The sequence below is a fragment of the Sturnus vulgaris genome, chromosome 5 (genome assembly GCF_052056855.1).
Source record: "Sturnus vulgaris isolate bStuVul1 chromosome 5, bStuVul1.hap1, whole genome shotgun sequence".
Lineage (NCBI taxonomy): Eukaryota > Metazoa > Chordata > Aves > Passeriformes > Sturnidae > Sturnus > Sturnus vulgaris.
Genome location: NC_142247.1, coordinates 9692626 through 9715112, shown reverse-complemented (window position 1 = coordinate 9715112; position 22487 = coordinate 9692626). Strand labels below are relative to the sequence as shown.

The window sequence follows — 22487 nt, the reverse complement described above, 5'->3', positions numbered from 1 at the left end:
GTGATGAGCATGTGCACAATTATCATTTCAGGTGATTAACCAGGGGACAGCATTTAGGGGGTGTCTCCAGCAAACAGTTATAAATCCACTCTGGCAAGGAGAAAGGCAAGTTCTAACTTTTGGAGATGTTTGCAATACAAGAAGCCCTCTGGGAATAAGTTAATTGAGCAGATCCTTGCCAGACATCATAAGGAAAAAAGGACATTTTAAGACACCTGGAACTGCTGCAGGTGAAGCCTGGAAAAGTGGGGAAAGGAATCTTACCATAGGAGTAGTCCTATAGGTTTTTATTTTGGGGAGCTCATAGAAAATGAGCTAGATGGCTTGCCTCTTGAACTATGATACTAAATTGATGGTTTCAAATTTGTTTTAAGTCTTTGATTAATTTGAATGTTAGGAAGATATGGGAGATGTGGTTCTAGTCCTGTTTTCCCTACTTTATTTACTATGCATTGGCGTTTATTGAAATTACTTCAATTTCCCATCACTGGGTGATTTTTAAGCCTTTTAACAATTTTTAATGGTCTGATTCCTCATCATCTGGTATCGTTTCATGAGCAGCATAACTTTCCAAATTATTTTTCTTCAAATATACAAGGGTCATATTCTTCGTCTGGTCTTTTCCATCAAATTATTTGCCTAATTTTATTTGCAATCTGTGTAGTCATATGAGCCTGAGCTGGAAGCAACCAATTAGATCACACTGTTCCTCCTCTTGCCAGCATGGAATATAATCCCCCAGACAGAGACACGTGCTTGATTTTAGCCAAAAGCTCAGAAGAAGCTCCTGATCTTCACCCACTGAAATTTAACCTCTCATCTGTTATTAATCTATTTTCAGCAAATGATTACCAGAACATCTGCTCATGCCCAGTAAATTTTTCCTTCCTTCTCTTAAAGCTGACTTCCCCAGTGGACTGATGGAAGAGAGATTCTGCAGCTCATTCTGCTCTTTAAAATAGCATTGGTCCACTGAAGAAATGTTAGCTGAAGGTGAGGGAGTGATTTTTGTCATTCATATAGCACCTATAGGGGAGATAAGAGAAAAGTGATTGCAACAATAATAGGATTTCCATCTAACTTAAAAAAAATAAAAAATTAATCAGGAAGCGTAAGGATACAGTCAGCAAATGCATGTTTGGGGTTTACATAAAGATGGAAGCAGCCACACAAAGATCATTAATCTTAGCGTTAATCAAGCCTTTGATCTTTGAGGTTGGAAAAGACCTCCCAAGATCTTCGAATCCAACCTTTGACCAATCACCACTTTGTCACCAGCCCAGAGCACTGAGTGCCACGTCCAATCATTCCTTGGACACCTCCAGGGATGGGGACTCCATCACCTCCCTGGGCAGCCCCTTTCCATGAAGAAATTCCTCCTGAAAGCCTCCTTGTATCCACTTCCACGTCCTTCCCTAAAGGATATGATCTGACAGTCTGAATTCAGGAGGATGATGGCAGAGCAGAGTTTTCAGTAGGGTTTTGAAATCTGGGAAGGCAGGAGCTGTTCGGATTTTTGTCAAGGAAATTTCCTCAAAGAGCAGGTGCAGCATGGGAGATAGTGTGAGAGCTGGTCATTGCCTTGATTTCTCTGATATTCCCTTCTAATCTCCCCCCCAACTTTTCTTCCCTACATTTCCACAGTAAACATTTATCCCTGTGATTTACTGGTACAATTTATTTGTGTGCCTTGAGGAAAACACTGTTTGAACCTTCCTTCATTTAATTTTCATGTTTTTCTCAGGGGTGCTGCTTTCTGCTCTCAGGGTGCCTTTCTGTAGCTCAGATGTGCTACCAGGACACCTTTTGCACAGCTTGCAAAAAACTGGATCTGCCAAAGCTCTTTTGGGCATTTTATGCTTCTGATCAGTATAGCAAATAATTTACATAAACATGAGGCTCATATCTCTATTCAGAAGTTAAATTTTTATGTTTTCTTTAAGTTTGCTACTCCAACTGCAGATATTTAGGGCAGGAAATGTTGGGCCTGATTCCACGTAAGGAACCACTCATCTGATGAAGTGTCTGGAAAATAGCTGGGCAAAACTGAAAATGAAAACTAAAGTGAAGCCCACCCGGAGCAGGAGAAATGCTTTTTTTTTTTAATCTTGTTGATTCAGATGGACACAAAAGCCCATTAAAGAAATCAGGTCCCCTCAAAAATATTAATATACATAGAAAGCTGTAACTTGTGGGTTTCTCATTTACATAATTCCAAAATCTGGTCCTGTAGGTTTCTGTCATCTTTGTGCACACACAGCTACACTTGGAGGCAGTAGATTAATGGATTTTAGAGCATAAAATATTAAGCTTTTAAGGAAAATGTCACTTTGCAGCCCAGCTGTAGCAGAAGTTGGTTATTCCCCGTGATTGTTGCCTATTGTTGAATGATTTAGTTGGAGCTGACAACTTGAGACATTAGCACTACATTGTGTTGAAGAACATTTAAGTGCATTGTTTTCCTTTTTTTTGTGTTTCAGAACAAGAGCCAAGGACTGAGTTTTGTCCGTATACATGCGCCTTGGCAAGTCCTCAGTCGAGAAGCAGAACTCCTTAAAATAAAAATGCCCACTAAAAAGGTAAATATCTCCCATTTTCTGTCAACAAGTTTTATGATTGAAGGAGCAGGGATCAGAATCATCATTAAATGTATAAAAGCCCTTGGAGTTACTTTGTTTCAAAAATCAGAGAAAATGAGCTGTCAGGTTTATTTTTCACATTTCCAAGTTTTTTGAGATGATTTACTGTTCAGAGCTATATTTAAGATGGGATTTCCAAAGGGGTTTTCAAAGGCCACAGAGGCAGCTGGCTGATGGGCTGCATTCAGGAGGGTGATGACAGAGGTGAGTGTTAAGGAGGGCTTTGAAAGCTGAGAAGGCAGGAGCTGTCTGGATTTTTGTCAAGGAAATTCCCTCAAAGGTGAGGGAGAGTATGGAAGATAGTATGAAACTGGTCATTGTCTTGAGACTTCTCCAAAGTGAGAGAGAGACTCTCCCCAGAGAATCCGTTTTGGTGGTATCAGTGACTTAATGAATTCAGACCTGCCTGTTGTCACTAAAACTTCAGCTCACTCTCTTCTTTTCTGTCTGTTTTCAGCAGAGTTGCTGGCAAACTGAAAATTCAGACTAGTAAATCACCCAGTCTGTGTTCCTGAAATTATTTAGTCCATTGGTTAACAACTCCACTAGAGGCAGGGGAACTGCCTAGTGATGCTCATCAACTCTACTAAGAACACTTATTTCTTTGCATTGTCATTAGAAATAAAGGAAAATTTGATTTTGTTTTCTCGCACTGCGTTGTTTGATCTTTGTTTGTTTGTTTACCTTTTTTTGTCTTGTTTTCACCCACCAAAAGCTTCATTGTGGTTCGCATTTCATGCTGTTACAACTTATCATTATCAGAAGACTGGCTAAATCAATCTTGTATAGTCTTAATGTGCTTACATCCCAGAGAAAAAAAAAAAAAAGGGATATTTCCAATCAGTCCTTGAAAATTAGTAGGTTTTAGACAGCTACAGTATCCCTAGAAACTTTCTATATATTCAGCTCCTCTCTTTGACCCCTTCCTAAATTAATTATTTTTATGCATTTTTAGTGCCTGCTTATTTCTCTGTCCTTCTGCTCTCATGGGAATTTTCCCCTCCAAGTTTTTTGCAGATGCACCAAAGTAAATTTTACTCTATTTTAATTGATGAATATTGCCATAATTTTGGCCTCGGTTAAGGTCTGTCTAGGAGCTGATAATCTCTGCTGGCACCCTCCTCATTCACAGTTCTGCATTTCCCTTCTCTCCTCTGACTGGGAGAAAAAAATCCTCTATTATCTCCAAAAAATAAAAAAAAGTCCTCTCTTACCTTGAGCTGCAGAAATGGCACCACTACCAGAAACAAGCTTGACAGGAAAACTCTATTCATGTCCTAGAGTTTGGGTGTTTTTTTTGAAATTAAAAGCAATTGAATGTGGAATTTCCTTTGAAGGAAAAAAAAAATCCACTTTGAAAAAACTGAAATCTTGTATATTGGGGATTTGGCAATATAAAATAAAAGATTCAAAGAGTAACCACTAAAAGGAAAGTTCTGGTCTTGTTCATAGATACAAAAAACTGCTCTCAAGGCATATTAGGTATTTTCTATGATGCTATTTTTATTTGTTCAAGGATCATATTAAACCATAAAAAAGGACATTTTTCAGGGGAAAGTATTTATTCAGTTCTAAACACGAATTGGCTACAAATATTTTTTCCCCCAAATGTTCAGTTTTAAATCATCTTTCAAAATATAAGACATGCTGAGAAAAGGTACCCTCTGAGCCCTTTTAACCATATATAAACTCCTGGATCTGATAATAGAGCTATTTTAGTGAGTGAGACTGTGCCAGGCTCAAACGTGTATGGGAAAAAAATAGGAACAACTGGGAGGGTTGCTCCGTGGCCAGAGCTGTGAAGTGTCTGGCTTTGGTGAGCTTTGGGGGAATGAATCCTGGGACTGGAGGGCTGGGATAGGGAAGTAAAGGCTGTTCAGGAGGGATGGCAGAGATGGAGAGGTGGGGGAGTTGTCCTGTATGGAAGGGAAAAGCTGCAGGGAGGGATTATAAATTTGGCAGCTTCTGGGTGAGGGTTAGGGGGATGGAAAACAAGGCAGATGTCATTGAGTGTTGTATAGGAGTGATGAATTATTCCATAGGCAACCAGGAGAAACTTCTTGTGCTTATGGGAAATGTCCACTTCCCAAGCATTAATTGGGAATACTGCACTGCTGTGACAAGCAAGTCTGAGAAATTCCTGAAGGGTGTTGAAGAAAATTTTTGCCACAGGGATTCAGTGCCAGCTAGGAAAGACGCCCTCCCAGACTGGGTACTTGTGAATAGAGAAAGGCATGTGGAATATGTGATAGTAGGATGTGCCTTAGCTACAACAATCACAAAATGGTTGAGTTTAAAATATTCAGTCTAATGAGAAAAAAAAGGTCAGCAGAGCTGTTGCTGTAGGTTTCAAGAAAGTAAACTCAAAACCACTCACGGAGCTACATAGCCCTGGTCCCTGGGAATTTGCTTTGGAGTGCTCCATGAGTGCTTGGTTGGACAGGGAATTCCTCGTGGAGCTTGAGAAGAAAAAGCAATATTCCATCTCTAGCAACAAGGCTGGGCCTCAGAGGAAGTTTACAAAGCTATGGTTCACATAATCAGGGAGAAAACACATAAGGCCAAAACTCATCTAGAGTTGAAACTGGCCAGTGTTGTGCCACACAACTAAAAAAGTTTTAAAGAATGTTAATAACAAGAGAAGGTGTGAGGAAAATATTGGACTAAGACTTGTTGGAAGTGGTCGCCTGACAAACAGGGGTGATGGAAAAATGGATGCCTTCAATGCTTTTTTTGCCTCAGTCTTTAATATTAATAATCTTGGCTGCCTGGTACTAAGACAGAGGACTGCAGCTGTGGGAAGAGTTTGTGGCTTTCCATTTGTGGCCACTGAATTTTTAAGGGACCATCAGTATCTGCTGGATGCTCAGAAATCCATGGGGCCTTGTGAATTGATCCCAGAGTACTGAAGGAATTAGCAGGACCTCTTTCAATCCACTTCCAAAGGACTTGGTACTCACTAACTGGGAGCCACTCAGTGCTATTACAATTTACAAGAGGGAAGAGCCAGGAAATGACACCCCTAATATTCCAACCTCAGGACGTGTAATAATTATGGAGAAAGTCAAACCACCTGCAACTAAAAGGCAGTTGAAGGACAAAGCATTCCTCAGACACAGACAATAAGGTTTCACAAAAGGAAAGTTCTGGCTAACTAATTATATATCCTTCTACTATAAGGTTCCCTGCCTAGTGGATGAGAGCAAGGCAGTAAATGTAACTTTTTTCCCCTGGATTTTAGTAAAGTTTTTAATATTATCCCTCAGAGCATCTTTCTGGACAGGTGATTTAACTGTGAGATGAGCAGGTACCTGGAAATCTGGGTGAAGAACTTACTATTTTCTTATTTCTTTATTAGCAATTGTGCACTGAGGTTTTTTGTTTTTTTTTTTTTTTTTTTTTGTTTTTTTTTTTTTTTTTTTTTTGTTTTTTTTTTTTTTTTTTTTTCTGGAAGCAGCTTGTGAGGGACAAGAATTTTTTGGAACTGCAACCCATATGGATTCAAGTGCTTACACTTATATGGGAATATGTCTTCAGAGAAGACACTTACTTTAATTGCAGGTTTAAACACGTGTACAGCAAATTCTTTTCTTTTTCCCTTTCTTCATTTTAGTGTAATTTTGGAAGGGACATGCTAATGTTGAGTTTTATTTCCTCAGATGTATGAAATCACAGAAGAAAAGGGAATACTCAAAACATTAAATGAAATATGGTGCAAATTGACTGAACCTCTGCAACCCCAGGTGCCACAACAAGAAAATACCAAGATGAAAACCTTGTCCTACCCGTTTTCCAGAGAGAAGATATATTTGTGAGTACTTGTAAATGTGATGGACAACGAAGAAAGCTGGAATGTATTGTTTTAGTGTTGCAATTTCTTTTCCCCACATTTCAGTTAAAATTCAGAAATTCATCAAGCATATTTGAAAATTCTGAGGAAATATCCAAAACTGTCAGATTTTCAGTTGATTAACAGAAATCTAAACTGCAGAGACTTTCTGCCAGTGTTGTACTTCTTTCTGCAGGATATGCCACTGGAAGCAGTGAATCAAACAAAATTTCCATATGTTTAACTTGAAACACAGAAATCCTCTCACCAAATTCCTGATTATTTGGTTAAGGATATTGCTGCCTGTTTTGAAAAAAGCAAGAGCTAGTAGAAATATGGTGGTATTTTCCATCTTGATAGATTTATTGTAGCAATTAAAGCTCAGCTAATAATATGCAGATAAGGAATTCTTGACACCTGCCCTTTCACTCAGAATAATATTTCTGGGCCCAGTTTGACATGAAACACTCTTTTTTTTCCTCTGGGTTGTCTCCTTGTATTTATATCCAATAAATAAAATTCAGTAATAAATACAGTGACCCACCATTTCATTTATTGCCCTCTGACAATTTTAATTAATTCTGAATACGAGTCAAATTGATGGAGGAGAATAAACTGGGAAGCTAATTTCACATATGATGATTTTGAGGTTTAAGGGAAAGCATAATTCCAGTGGAATGGTTATTTGAAATCGAGTGAAATGCTGACTGTTTAGTGGCCAGGAAAAGAATAATGAAAATCTCCATCAGGCTGGTTGAAACCTAATAACATAACCTCAGCATGTTACAGTGTTGAGGGGATAAGACAAATATTAAAAGGTCGCCTTTTGTAAACAATAAAGAGGTTTTTCTTGTCCAAAAGGAATTTTATATTAGCTAATCATTTTGCATTTTTATGCCCACCATCAGTGCAATCCTGGTAGAGCTCTGACTGACTGGGTCTTAAACAGCACATTCTATTATACTGTACTATGCCATCTATATTCCCTTTAAACATCTGTTTTTCTGGTTAGCTGAGGTTTCTGAGTGACTTCTACATTAGAATCTTACATGTTGTCTTACTTGTTGCTTCCATGTCTTAAAACAGAGCTGGTTTTCTTTTTCCTCAATGTTTTAGGTATAACATCAAAGACAAAGACACTTTTTTTGACAATGCAACTCGCAGCCGAATTGTAAGTTAATAAAAATAACATATCCTTGTCTTTTTGTGCTAAGTAGGATTTGCTAGTGGATTTAAAATGGGATTTACAGGGATTGTTTTTGTTTCAACTTTGTTAATTGCATTAGTTTATGCATTTGTGTGTTCTTGCAGAACACTAATTCCTGACATATGTGTATGTAAGGAATTCTTTTCTGGGACTGCACAGTGGTTCAGGAGAGGGCAATGCTCTGCAGGGAAGCTACTGACTCCTCCTCATTGTTCAAAGCTCTTTTCAGCCCTGCTCCTAATCTTTACCTAGATTTCCTTCCATGTAGTCCTTATAATTGAAACACTTCTATAAGGACATGACACAGCAGGATTTAGCCCACAAATGTTAGGGCAGATAATCCATTAATAAAATCTGCTAAATGATTTAAACATTTGTGCAAACAAACAGAAGCCATCTATTTTAGAACTTTGTTTTAATGCTAATTGGATGATAAAATTTATGCTAAAAGAGGATTTGTGTGTTATCCCACTGTTCTTTTTTGCAGGTGAGGGAAATTTTGAAGCGCACATCTACAAAGGCCAGAAGCAGCATGGGTAAGGTGGAGGGAAGAGAATTAGAGGTGTTCTTTTGAAAGGAATTGTTTAGGTATCTCAGAGAATATTGATTTTTCTAGCAAGACACAAAATATGCTGGCATATTTTGACAAAAGAAAAAAAATTAGAGATTGAACTAAATGTTTTTTTTTTCCTGAGGCATAAAATCAGAATTTCTAGTCCATATTTGGATGGTAATGGGAGCTGGATTTTCATTTCTACAGGTGCAGCATCTGGCACATAACTCACATTTCATGAATTGTTATAAAATTGGATTTGATTACTGTATGATCTGCTTTGGAAAATTCAGACGTCAACTGCAATATGTTGTATTATTTCTTGCAGGACTGTATTTTTCTTGCCATTTCAATTGAATAATTCACCTTTCCAGGTTATTTTTATTGCTTCAGCTTTAAAAATTACCTCCCTGAGCTGCCTAATGAAATATATGACTTAAATATGACTGTTTTGAAGATACTTTTGGGATAATGGTGAAATATTTGGAGCTTGAGATTCAGAACTTATTTCATTTTCTTGAGATTCAGAATTTATACAGGTGTGCATATTCTCTTTTCTCTACTCTTTTCTCTCACCCATTGTGAGATCATGGCACGCATGTCCCTAGTGGAAAAGCAGTGATGGTGCTCCCTGTCTGACATATTTTCTGGAAATCTTTCTGTAAGCTCGACCACCTATGGACAGATCACAATGTCCAAGGCTAACATTCCTGCCAAATAATGTGCTGCAGCTAGATTCTGCCCAGTCTTGGTGTGATTTTGGGCAGGGAAGCTCCAATAACACCTTTTTGGTGCAGGAAAATACATTAATTTAGGTTTTCTTGAACAGGAGATACAATTTTTTAAAAAAAATTACATGAAAACCATAGCAAAATGAAAGCCACACAAAATGCTTTTTCTTTTTCAACCAAAACCACTTGCTTTTTCCAAGTACAGATTTTTAAATTTATAACTACCACACTGATTCCTTAAAAAAAAAAAAAAAGAAATTATGATTTAAAAAATGTCAGGCATTCTCAATTTCTAAAACATCATTTGTCAGGTTCTGCTTTTTGAACTGTTTACTCAGTGTTGTTCTATATTTTGATCTGCTCAAAAGTCTCAAGTGGGGCAATAGAGGGGAATGATGCCTTATTTTTCTGTGATGCTGGGAACTCTCCTGGAGACTTTGGAATTTGCTGGGGGGAAAACTGGAGAGAAGCTCAAGGATAGAGTAGGAAGGAATAGAGCATTTTGCCAATGGAGATATTTGCCTCTTAAGATTTTTTTACTTTAATAGCTTATTCTGGTTTATAGTGGAATCAAAGCCATCATTAGAGATCAAAGGCCTAGTAATAACTTTTTGGGAATTTTTTAACTCTAGCATGAAAATACAGCCTGATCCACTTCAAGCTCAGGTCAGCTCAAGAACTCCTTCAACATGAAATAACTGTTTTAACATTCCCATCCTTTCCACCTTTCTGGTCCATAGACAAAACAGGATTGTGTATCATGTTTGACCTAAATTCACTTATTCCTTTGGTCTTCTGAGATCCTCACCCAAAAGACCTCTGTTTCATATGTCACCAAGGCTTTCCCATCTCACTGGTCTTAAGCTTAAACCCACTCATCAGGAGAGGCTTAAAAGATGTTTTGAAACAACTTTTAAATTTTTTTTAATCATTGGACTTCATTGCTTATTTTGCACAAGAGGCAGGACAGTGCTGTTGGAAGTGCTTATGGCACTCTTTGGTTTTATAAACCTGTTTTATGAAAATAACAACACTTCAAATACATTTGCTTATGGGTTTTTTTAATATTTGTGTAAGGATGAATCTGGTTCTGCTCCTATATTATACAAGGAACGCTTTGTTTCTTCTAGCAGAACTCTGAACCACTGTGAACTTCCAAACACTGAATGTTTTCAGGAGCAGGCTTGACACTATCCAAATATAATTTCTTGATTGTATGAATGCATGTAGTTGTACTTGTCTTTATATCAAGGGAGACATTTATTGGTACTGTGTATCTAGTATCTCTGACCAGAAAGTTTTCCCCAAATATTTCAATACAATGTATAATTTGAATATGGAATGTTTTTCATCGTGAAAGATATGATAGCTGGTTACTTTTTTTTCTGGGCATTGAAAGCAGAGAGGCCTGGAATAAATTTATATATATATATATATATACATATAATACATTAATTATTAGAAATTACTCATCTTTGGTTGCTTTTTTATGGAACAGTTGTTTTCACCTCCAGAGACTGAAGATGAAATTGCTGTAAGAGTTGCAGGTCTTGAGAGCCAGTAGGGATCTTGTGTCTGTCTACAGGTGCTGCAGTCACTGCTGGGAATTCCCTTGCTAAACTAAACTCCCTGGAAGTGCCCAAGGCTGGGTTGGATGGGGTTCTGAGGAGCCTGGGACAGTGGAAGGTGTCCCTGCCCATGGCAGGGAGTGGGAACTGGATGATCTTTAAGGTCCCTGCCAACCCAAACCATTCTATAATTTCACAACCACAAATTTCTATGGGAGATTTTTGTGGGGGTTGTTTTTAATTGTTGGCCAGAGGGGATCCATGGCTCTGACCATTGTAAAGATTCAAGAAGGACTTCTGGATGTTTTACTCCTCAGCCACGGGGCTTTGTGCCATCAAGGTGAGAAAGTGATCAGAAGAGTCTGCACTGTGCTGTTCACTGAGAAAAAAGCACTTTATGGAAAAGAGTTTCTCTGAAAAACGTTTTCCACAGCCAGTAACTCCTATGTTGCTCTATTCTCATTCTGAATATTGTCTATTACACAGCACTGTCCCCTCTGGAATGTCATGAAATTAAATCTGTAAAAACATTTTCCCTTCAATTGTTGACCACCCGAATTTTTCTTTTTCTTTTAGGCATTGGCACGTTAATAGCAAACAATGTTTATGATGCAGCCTACCCACTTCATGATGTACGTATGCACTATTGAAAATCCATTTGTCTGCTGGTGTCACTCAGGAGACATCCATTCATAGACATTATTATTTGCTGTCTGTGACATTGAAAATCTCTTCTAAGTGTGGTTCTAATATGAAAATTCTTATACAAGTACATTTCTAGTTGTGACCTAAAAGTAAAATCAACAATGTAAGAACAGGTAACCAAACTTTAGTTTTTTCTGCTTTTATAGCAGTCATTAAATTATTTTCTTTCTCCAGGGTGAATATGAAGGCCAAAATGATGACATGAATGAAAGAAAGGTAAAATACATACAAAATTTATTTAATATTATATTTAATGTAATAAATTATGTTCTAAATCTTATTGTAAAGCATTAACCATTGTACGAAAAAGCAGATGTTTTAACAAATGTATAAGTTTTTTGAATTGCATATTTCCTCTATTTCTGCAGATAAAAATATTTTTGCAAGATTTTTGTAATATCTTCTTATGAAATATGTCTGTTAATTTAATTTGAAATTTACGTCTTTAAATGCTTCCATTTACCCTCTGCATAAAGACAAGATTTTCAACCTGACAGGAAGCTAAAGTTGTTAAATAACTCATATAATAATTTTATTCTCCTAACCAAATGCTCCTAGAGAACAGTGGTTACTAAAACATATTCGTACTTCTCATTTGATTGTGCATTCAACTAAAATGCATGCAATTTCTAAAAATCTGTTTCCAATTATTTTGTAAATAAAGTTTCTAGCTATCAAAAGACATTCGGAAACAGATCAGTCCTCAAGAGAAACAGTGTGAATTCAAACTGTGTTTAATATATATGCTTACTTTTAGAAATGAGAAAAAACATTTAAGGACTATTAAATAATTTATTTAGATTTATAGCTAGCAATAAGTATAAATCTACTAATAATATTAATAAGTAATCTATTAAGGTTATTTTTATATAGTTCTCTAATGTTTGCTAATTTTATTTTCCTTGATATGCAAATAATAGGATAGGAAATGCAGAGGGAAATTAGTAGGGAGAGAAAGGGGAAGAGGGAAAAATGAAGAAAAAGGGAATATTTGGAAACGTCTAATATTTACTATACTGTGAAGATTGAGTTCGTACAAATGGAGGTCATACAAATAAATCTGATTTCTCCAATGCTGAATTAGTAAAATTTGAAAACATAATCTTTGTAGTTTTTGGTAAATAATGTTCCCATTCAGCCACTAGATGTCTTCATGTGCCACATACAATTTAATTTAGTGTATGAACCTTGGTAAGCAAAACAAAGCTAGAGAACAAACTATAAAAGAAACTTTTTAGTTCCTGTCTGTTTCTTTGAACTTTTTGTTCATAAAGGAATTGTCTGCCCTGGACTTGCAGAATTTTTTTGAGAGGTAGCTCCACAGATTACTGACTTGGAAAGCAAAAATTTTAGAGAAAAAACCTGAACGAACATTTGTCAATGGAGGAAGATTGGGTACTGTGGAATGGGGGGAAGAGGGCCTAGAAGGACCAGGTCTGGAAAAATATTCCCCTACTAGTTGTATTTTGTGCTGCCCTCTTTTTATTCTGCCTATTAGGCTCAGTTATGAAGTGTTAAGTATTAAAAACATAAAGGCTTCTTTCCAGAAATACTTCATTGATTATTCACATATGTCCCTGCTGCCTAGGCCTTGAATCTTCTGTAGTATTCCTATGCATAACATCATCTGTTTTCTATCTGAATCTAATAGTCTCAGTGTTTAATTTCCTGAAGAACCCTGATCAGGTTTAAAAGAAAGGAGGGCATTTTTGAGCTTTTTTTTTTCCCCCTTCTACCCCCTTTTATTTTGCCCACTTTAACTTATCTGTATCTTCAAATTCAACTTTCTCTTGTAAAAGCCTCAAAAATGAACTGAGTCCTTATGGGGTACTTATGCCAATAGAGCAGCAGAAGTAATTAAGGTTTATGTATCAGTTTATAACATAAAAGGTTAATCCTTATCAACCTTCTTCAGGATTTCCTTGGACAAAATGCACAGTGACACAGCACTTTGTCCCATCCAATGAGAACTAGAAATCCACTATGAAAACCTGAGAGGGTTTCAATTTTACCTAAAAGTAAAGGAATTTCCCAGTTTCAGTGTGATTTCTGCTCTAAAAAAAACCCCAAGAAACTCTTTTTAAGAAAGGTATTGGGCAGCAGAATGATAACTCACCATGAGTATAAACACTGGTTTAGTCTTGAAGCTTCTGGCCCACTGGAAACTTGTAACCCTTCATTGCTGTCTGTATGTTTGACATTAAAAAAATCCATGAGAGCTTTGTATCCCACCTGGGAAATCCACTGTTGTCATGCACTAGAGCAGCATCCCTACTATTAGGAGCAGATTAGAACATTCCTGTAAATTTACAGAAAGTACCTGTTCCTAGATGGAATGTGATTTTAGACAGAACTTTCTTTTTGCTCTTCAAAATCTACTATGTAGCAGTGTTCAAAGCAGCTTTTGGGGAGTTTTAGGAATGTAATAGTTTTAACTTTCTTCTTTTGTATATTTGAGTGAATGCATTTATTAGTATGATTATTTATGGAAATAAATAATGCTGGGGGGTAATGGCAAGGAGTGATTTTGAACAAGCAAGAACAAATATTCCTATGAAAATATCAATATGGCAGCCAGGACAATCCTCTTCAGTGGTGTCACATAAATCATGGGAACGAAAGAGGGAATAAGCAAGATCATCCCAAATTCTTTGCCTGTTGCAGTTGAGTGTGTTGTGGTCCATCTACCTCAGGTCCTGCAAGGTTTCCTTTTATCCCTGCTCCTATTCCAGCTGGATTCCTCCTGCTGCAAGAAGTTTGTGTAGAATCTGATCCTTCCCTTGAGCTCTCTGTAAGCTTTGGGTGGATCTGCACAGCCAAGAGCAGACATGGCCTTTGTGATGTCCCCAGCACGGGGACAAAGTGCCTTTTCTATGGGCTCTACTGGGTTTAGCAGCCCCAGGAGTGCAGCAAATATTTTTAACTCTTAGAAGGGGTTTGTGAAAATGGAAGGGATAACTTGTTTCAGGTTAGTTTTCAGTTTATTATTATTTTTTTCTTTCTTTAGTTGCTGTATCAAGAATGGGCAAGATATGGAGTGTTTTACAAGTTTCAGCCTATTGATCTCATAAGGTAATGTGGGGTTGTGTAAAACATGAGGGGACCTGGTTCTGAGGTGATGCAATTAATTCATTTCCACTTACTTCAGCAAATAAAATCTTGGATTGATCATAACATTGAAAATAATGTCCCCACTGCTTTTTTTGTGGCTCTGATGATAATTTACTATAACAAAAGTACATTCAACATTTATTACCTATGCTTTAGTATAGTGCTTATTCCTGGAAGAATGTAATATTTCAATTTTTGGGTTTTTTTAGGTATTGATTTGTTCAAAGGAGAGGAATTGCTCTTTACATTGGTGAATTTTTATTGGAGGGTATGGTCACAAAATCTGGTGAATAATCAGAAGCTGGTGTTCACATCATGAATCAGTGTGAAAGTATTTGACAGTTTTGAGATTGATTTGATTTTTTTACTCCTGGTTTTACAAGTTTTATTCATCTGAACACATCCATATGTGTTCCCAGTGGGGGTTTTATTGTATATTTATAAATTTTTTCTTTACAAACATAAAGAAGTTGGCTTTAAAATAAGACAAAACAAACCAGTCATGATTTTTAAGGATTTCCCACAATAACTAAAAGAAAGCCAAAACAAAACAATTTTTGTAGTATTGTATTTTGTTGGTACTATAAATACTGATTAAAGAAAAAAAATTTGAGTAAACTGCTGACTAGAAATATTCTAAGATGTCTATCTGGAAAGAAATGAACTAGGATATTAAGAAATAGGAAAAAAACATCAATATTTTGTTTTAAAATAATTTGTATATATAAGAAAGAAGGCATTAGTTACCATTTGTTTTTTGAATAATCAAACTCCAACCATTTTTTATTATATGATCTGCTCTTATATGATTGCCTGCAAAAGCTGCTGTTAGTGATATGGATAATCAATAAGCTTTGTAAAATATTATGTTACATTTTGAGCTAAAGCTGAAATACTGTACATAGTTTTTCCAAGAGTTAAGCACTATTAATGTGAGCAGAATTGCTCCTTATTGGGAGCAAGATAATGCAAACTGGCAAGTGGAAGTGAGACCATCAAACTCTACTGAAGTTCTGCAAGGCTTTGCAATTTCCTCTTTTTTTGCTTCAAAAGTTTTGTGCAAAATTTATGTACTTTTTGTATGGCAGTTACTCTGGGCCAAGCTCCTGTATGGAACAGGTAAACTCTGAATGAGATTACAACACCTGCTGTGTGGTTAGTAAATATTACAAGTGCTAAACTAATTTGTGACTGGCTAGAGGAATTCCCAAGTTTTAGCAGACCTGACAGCTCAGCTGAGTTAAAAATAGAGGTACATCTGCTTACACTCCATCTTCATTTGTATTTTTCTGTCTCCATTATGATGTTTCACTGTGCTGATATGATTTCATAGAAATCCTGTGGTTTAAACTTCTGTGAGAAACAAAAAGAACACCAGACATGTGCAATTGATTGTCTGTTCTCAGAGATGACTTTTCTTGCTTTTATCTTCCATATTTTGCTTGACTGCAAGTTTGACTGTTACCACTAAAATAAATGTGGTTTTTATTTCCTGGGTAATGTTAGAGCTTTAGCGTAGATGTACCTGGAGAATGGCCACCCCTCTCTTTCTGCTGGTGAAGTGGATTTCTTCACTTTTGTGCTATGGGGGTATCTGAGCTCAGCCTTGATGTGGATACTTATTCCCTTGGCAGACATCAGTCACTTTGTGCTTTTTGGTAATTTACTATGACTGTCCTTTCTTAGATTGCTTAGATTATACTCAATTTATGTTTTTCTTTTTTCTCTTTTTTTTTTTCCCTGGTGTAACCTAAGTTTAAATTCAGGTTTTGGTGGAGAGATGAAGCAGCATTTCTCTTTCTTCTTACTCAAAGCCCGTCCTGCCTGTTTGAAAACACATCAACTCTGTTGAAGTACACTAGTAATTTTTAAATACAGCTTGCAACATATATTTAACTATCACTCTTTCACTCTTGTTTAGTAGGATTGCAAACTGAAAGTCATTCTTTAACTCAAGTGTCTATGCTGGAAGATTAGATGTGGCACTGTAGAATTACTATGGGTTATTCCTGGTGCCTCAACACCTTCCTTCTGACCACACAGTTGCTGTCAGTTCCCAGTTGACTGCACACCACGGACAGAAACCACATATTTGTTATGCTCACTCTTGTTACAGAATGGGGATTCTCTTCTAACGTCTCGAATCCTCAGGGAATTTTGCTGTATAGTCAGTATTGGAAAATTTTAAAGTTCTTAATAACAAAAGGAAATAAAGGACCATTATAACATTCACCAACAATTCCATTCACTCCTGTCTCTTAATCTGTAAAAATATCCTTCTCTGGCTTTATGGACTGCTTTGAGCTACAAGAAAAACAATATTTTTTTTGTAAAAGAAATGCAGCTGCGAGTAAGGAAGGTTTCACAAAATAAAGACACAGTGTGTGTAACATATTTCTATTCCACAGCAGAACAATTTCAGTTAAAGACTTGAAGGAAATATATGTGCAAGTAATACAGTGTGAATTGAAGTTTGATTTGTAAGATGTTACAACACCTCATCTCTCAGTGCACATCCAGATATAAAAACACATTATTTGAAACACAGTCTGCCTGATGCAGTGCTTTATTTCATGAATGTCTAAATATGAATTTCATTTTTTTTGTTTCTTTTTAACTGACATGAAGAGGATTATAAACAGTTATTTGAGATAGAAATCGTGAATGATTTGCTAACAGATATCTTAAAGTACTGAAAATGAATGACAATTACTGGACCTCAGTGATCTCAGGAAGACCTAAGGGAAATATTAAAAAGTAGAAAATGAAAGTTGCAGTTTTAGAATGTGCAGAGCTCTGGAGGTCTGTCTGCTGTAATACACCTTTTCTGTCATCCTAATTTAAGTATTGATTTTCACTAGAGAGGAGTTTCTCTTGTGTGACTTTTTTTGTAGGAATGTACTTATCAACAGTAGTTCTTCTCAATCTTTGCACTGTAATATAAAAAATGATATTAAAACATCTGTGTCTTAGTGATTTTCTTCTATTTTTGATGATTTTCTTTTCTCAGATGAAGATGAGTTCAAACTCAGTTTTTAGCAAGTTCTGCAGTGATACTACTCTTGATCCAGAGACAGGGAGGATGCTCCCTAAGAGTTCTATGACCTTGCATAAAGAAAGCAGGTTTTATATTTTTACATGCTATTGAATATTAATCAAAGTTTTAACAACATGATTTTAGAATTAATAGGTTGTCCTTAGACCTTCTCTCTGCTCAAAACAGATCTGCTTTTGAAATCCAGATCAAATTGCTTATGCATTTCGAAATATCCTGGGATGGAGCTCACACAGCTTCAGCTCTTCCAACACTGCACTGCTTTCAAGAAATTTTCCCCCCTCTTTAGACCAAGTGTTCCTTGATCTTATTTACAGTAATTGTTTTTTCTTTTTTGTCTTTTAGCAGTATACCTCTGATGACTTATAGCAAGTCAAGAAAATACACACAAGTGTAAGAAGTGCAGTAGAAATTTATAATAAATTTTATTTCTCGTTGTAATGCAACATTTATCACCTAGGGGTTCTAAATGACAGATGAAGGGAGCAATCTGAGGTTACAATGTCAGAAAGAGGTGGTTTTCCTTCTGAGACAAAACCTTAACTCATGGAAAACTGGCACATTTTCCTCTTAAAGGGCATCTTGAAGCACCTGCAGCTGGAAAGCCATGTAGGAACTGAAATTCCAGGAGCAGACCATCCTTGTAGAGAGGAGGTCACCTTTTTATCACTTGATCTATTAACATAAGACTACCTCACTCCAGGAAAATCAAGCAGAGTTGGCTCATTTCTAATTATGGTGGAGCTTATTTTAATATTACTGCTTCTTTAAGGCCCCAACTAATTTTCTAATGTTTTTTCATATTTTAATTTCGATTTCCCATTTCTAGAACTTCACCAAATTTCTTAGTAGCTAAAAGGCTACATTATGTATAGCATGATTGCAATCAAAGTTCCAAATGCCTCTTGCTGTAAAGCCTGAAACTGGGAAGACATGTAAAGACTGAGACTATGTATACAATAACTCTTTTTGCAGGAGCAGGTAGGAAAGCGTGTTAACTAAAATATTATTTATAGAGTATAGAACATAAATCAAAACTCGGGAGTTTCTGTTAATCGAACTGTCCAGTTAATATATTCCCTCCTTCCTATCTTTAACTGTGTTTTCCTTTAGTATGGAAAATTGCTTCACCTCTGTGTGTAATGAATTCTGGCCTTTCATTGTGGTGTACCCATGTTGAACCTGCTCTTGACTGAGCATCCCCAGTCCTCCCGTGTTCCTGCCATGTGTTTTTAAAGCCTGGAGCTTGCTTCTGGCAGTTTCTAAAGCAGTGACAGACCTGTGATCCAAAGTTTGACTGTCTCAGCTCTGGAAACTTGCCTTCTCTTTGAGTGTCTTACGGTTCTTGATGTAAGCAATCAGGCACCCAAATTGTCAATATTGATCTGCCTTTTGACCTTTTGCTTCTTTCATCAATCTTCACCAAAAAAACCCCAAACCTGGATGTATCTGCTTACCCAACTTAGGGTAGTTTTAAAAGAGAGATAAAATAAGAACAGTGAGTTCTGTTAAAATGTTGTTTTTATTGTCTTTAGGTAGTTTCTTGCTTTGCAGAAATGTAGTTAAGATCAATTTGTGGTACAGCTTGCCCCAACTGAGCCCTTCTATCCTGTCTAATCCCTGAACAACTGATTTCTTTGTTCACCACCCTGATTTGTAATCACATCTTCATCTCTTTTTTGATCCACATACTGTCTAGAATTCTCAGGACTTGAAAACAAAGTCTGCAATGCCCATTCCCAGAGGAAATGTTCAGTCACTGCTTATACTAACCTTGAGGTTATTGATCCTCAAAGTGGACATTCTCTTGTATGCTTTAATTCCTCTGCTTCCCTCTTCTGTTATTACTGTGAATTAATCTCACCAAATATCCTTTTTTTCTTTTCCTTTCTTTCTTTATTTCTTTTATTTTTGAAATGGAACCACTTTGGCAGAAACTCCCTTGCAGCATCTGGTTATCTCACAGGGATTGAATGACTCTCTGTTGCACTGTGTCCCTGCAATTCTTCCCTGACTATCTTTAGCAGGCAAATCTTCAACGTTCACAGAGATGCTGAGGCTGTCTGCAAAGAATTCTGTGCTAGGAAAAAGAGAAAACAGCTTTAAGCCTGGGAAAGTGTAGTAATCGAGCAAACACAGCACTAAGTAGAAAAATGCCCATGAGCTCTACCAGTGACTTTGGCACTTGTCCATTCAGCTCCTTTCCAAAGCTCTGCCAAACACATGCCTGAGGCAACAAACTGAGCAGATCTTCTGCTGTAACCCTATTGCACTTTGAGGCCAACATCTTTTTATAGTTCCAAGAATTGTACAGTGAAGATTCCTACCCAACATGCAATACGTCCAGCTTACAGTTCATCATGGCTAAAGCTCTAGGTGCAGGGGGAAGTGCTGTGCCAGTATCCATTCTTGATGTCCTTCCTGCCAGGTTTTACAGCAGAGAGCTTCCTGGAGGGGGTCAGAAGCAGGTGGGACTCTGGAGCAGAGTCTGAGCTGGTGAAAAATGAGCATTTCCCCCATCATTATATCTCTTTTCCATTATCTCATTACCCCCCCAACCCCAGTTTATTTATGAGTGGCCTTTATTGTCATGCTGTACATCCATGAAAATGGTCTTCTGCATTTTAGGAGTTTGATGCTAGGGCAGCACTTTTGAGCTGAGTTGTAAGGAGTTTTCCCTCCCCTCACTGGAACTTCTCATCACAGACCTTACCCAAGTGATCCAGCCATTGTTTATTGCAAAGCAGAGGGGTTTTGCTCGTGGTGCATAAATCACCAAGGAATTTGTGTTGAATTATTCTGCTGGATGCAAGCCTGTGACTGGAGTGAGATGATTTACTTACAACTCTGCACTTCACAGACTTTGCCAGTCCTGTAGGAAGTGCTTCTTTCTGTCTCTTTTGGCAAAGGCTTGGTCTTATTTATTGTTGCTTGTATGAGAGATGGAATTTTAAACCAGTAGGCTTGGATTGTAGTGGTGAGGAAAAGCAGATCCCTGCTTTCTGATAAACATAATTCCCAGGCTTCAGATTACGGTCTGAGCACTAGGATCCTCATTACTACCCGAATTCCTTCCTCCTGCAGTGGGATTTTCAAAAGCTAAATCCAGCAGAAAATGTGCATGTCTAGATCACGACTTGTGCAAAGTCAAGTTTCTGATGATTGAGGTTGCAGCACAACTTCCTAGGGTCTCCCCCTTGGACTGTGGAATTTTGTGGGCAGCTAGAATTCAGTTTTCTTTGTGTTAAGAACTGTCTCAGGCTAAGTTCAATAGTGCCTGAATGATGCCTAAATTTCACAGCCAGAAAATTATATTTTTGAATGGACATGACTGACAGGTCCCATCCAAAAGATGTCTTTGGAGGTGACATCAATGTATTTTGATAGGAAATGGAAGTTTGTTCTTTCAAACTGGAGGAAAAAAAAGACAGAGGTGAGAGACCACTTTTGGAAACAGAAGCCATGCACATTTAAATATTTACCTGTATGTGGATATTTGTAGGCATCTAGAGGTGCATGTGGCTGGGAACTGCAGGGAGTAGAAAACAGCTGCTGCATTTAGGTGGCTACAGGTCTGCTTATCTTTCTTGTAGAGCTGCTCTTAATGTCTTAATCTCTGTAGAAGGTTCTGGCTGTGGCTTGGTGGGCTGAGAGAAAATTCTTTTCTGGCTCCTGAGTGCTGACCAAGGATCAAGACCAACCCATTTCTGGTTTAAAGGTATTCCCCCATAGTAAGATGTTTTGTATGAGGATCCTCTCTGTCCATAAGTTAGATTAGGACTTGTCTGTAACGTTGGACAAAACCAGGATCACAAGGGAAGAGATCAAGAACTGGGCACCACATGAAAATTATGCCCAGAAAAGACAAGCTTAAGGACAGCTTTCAATATGGCAAATCTGTGAACTTCTACAGCCAGTACAGAGAGCAGAAAAATTGAGGTTTTTATGCCATATTGAGCAGGGAGTAAGAAAAGGATGGAGCCAGGCTCTTCTCAGCTGTGTCCTGTGACAAGAGGTGATGGGCACAAATGAGAGCCAGGTATATTTAGCCTGTAGTTCCAAAGATCCTTCTTCTTGCCCGTCTTGAAAATAGGAATGACATTTCCCCCAGCTTTTGGGCACTTTTCCCAGTTGCCACCATCGATCAAAGATGATCAAGAGCTGCTTGGCAAAGACATCTGCCAGCTCCCTCAGCCCTTGCGAGTGCATCCTGTCAGCGCCTGTGGACTTATGGATGTCCAGTTTGCTTCAGTATTCCCTGACCCAACCCCCTTCCACCAAGGTGACTGAAAGAAAATTTTTTATACTTGTTTTTAATTGGAAATGATACATCTGTTTATTAGCCACCAGATGGTGTCTATCTGACAGCAGGAACACTGTGCAAGCGCTAACAAGGACCTACTTACTAAAATAAATACATCAAATGAATTCAGGCTCTGCAGTAAGGGTTAGCTATATTAACTTGAAAAGCAAGAAGGCTCTCATGAAATATTAGTTATTATAAATGAAAGATATTTAGGAAAAGATGCCAGTGTTTGAGGTTCAAACTCTTGCTAAATGAGATGAATAAAATCATGCAAATTATCTTGTGGAAACTGGAGATTAGGGAAGTGATGAGATGTCAATGACCTCACATTTGTTCAAGTACAAAAAGGCAGAAAAGCAAGTTGTAATAGGTATTAAAAAATAGGAAGAAAAAGTCAAAGTAACTCCTTTCCTAAAAGAAAATCCAAAAAGAAAATCTGATTCATATTAAATAGCTTACTCCTTATTTGTATTTATTTATTGTAGAGAAAATGTTATCTGTATAACTGAATGAATTGCTTCTTATATAGAATGTCACTTGGTGCTCTTTTGAGAGTTTTTGATAAAATGAAACTTCCTTCCTCACAGGTAAGCTCTGATTGACTTCCCTTAGCTTTGAATTAGCCTCAGGTAGACATGGATTTTTAATTTTCCAGGTTGGGAAGGTTACTGACATTAAAAAAAAAAAAAAGCTAAATAAAGAATGACTTAAAGAAAGGTGAGGAGAGGCAGAGTGTCCATGGGTTGTCCTATGCATGAATTCTTGGATGTGACAGGCAAAGCA

The 22487-nt window shown here is 37.3% G+C and overlaps 1 protein-coding gene across 1 annotated transcript in view; it reads left to right on the top strand.

The window, feature by feature from the left end:
• The window catches only part of ANO2 (anoctamin 2), a 149050-nt gene that overhangs the window by 29068 nt on the left and 97495 nt on the right, over window positions 1–22487 (top strand). Inside the window, exons 5-11 of the mRNA XM_088166051.1 lie at window positions 2481–2579; window positions 6299–6450; window positions 7585–7639; window positions 8163–8211; window positions 11104–11159; window positions 11407–11448; window positions 14240–14304. Of these exons, the coding sequence (XP_088022177.1) occupies window positions 2481–2579; window positions 6299–6450; window positions 7585–7639; window positions 8163–8211; window positions 11104–11159; window positions 11407–11448; window positions 14240–14304 (518 nt within the window). The remainder of the gene's footprint in view (window positions 1–2480; window positions 2580–6298; window positions 6451–7584; window positions 7640–8162; window positions 8212–11103; window positions 11160–11406; window positions 11449–14239; window positions 14305–22487) is intronic.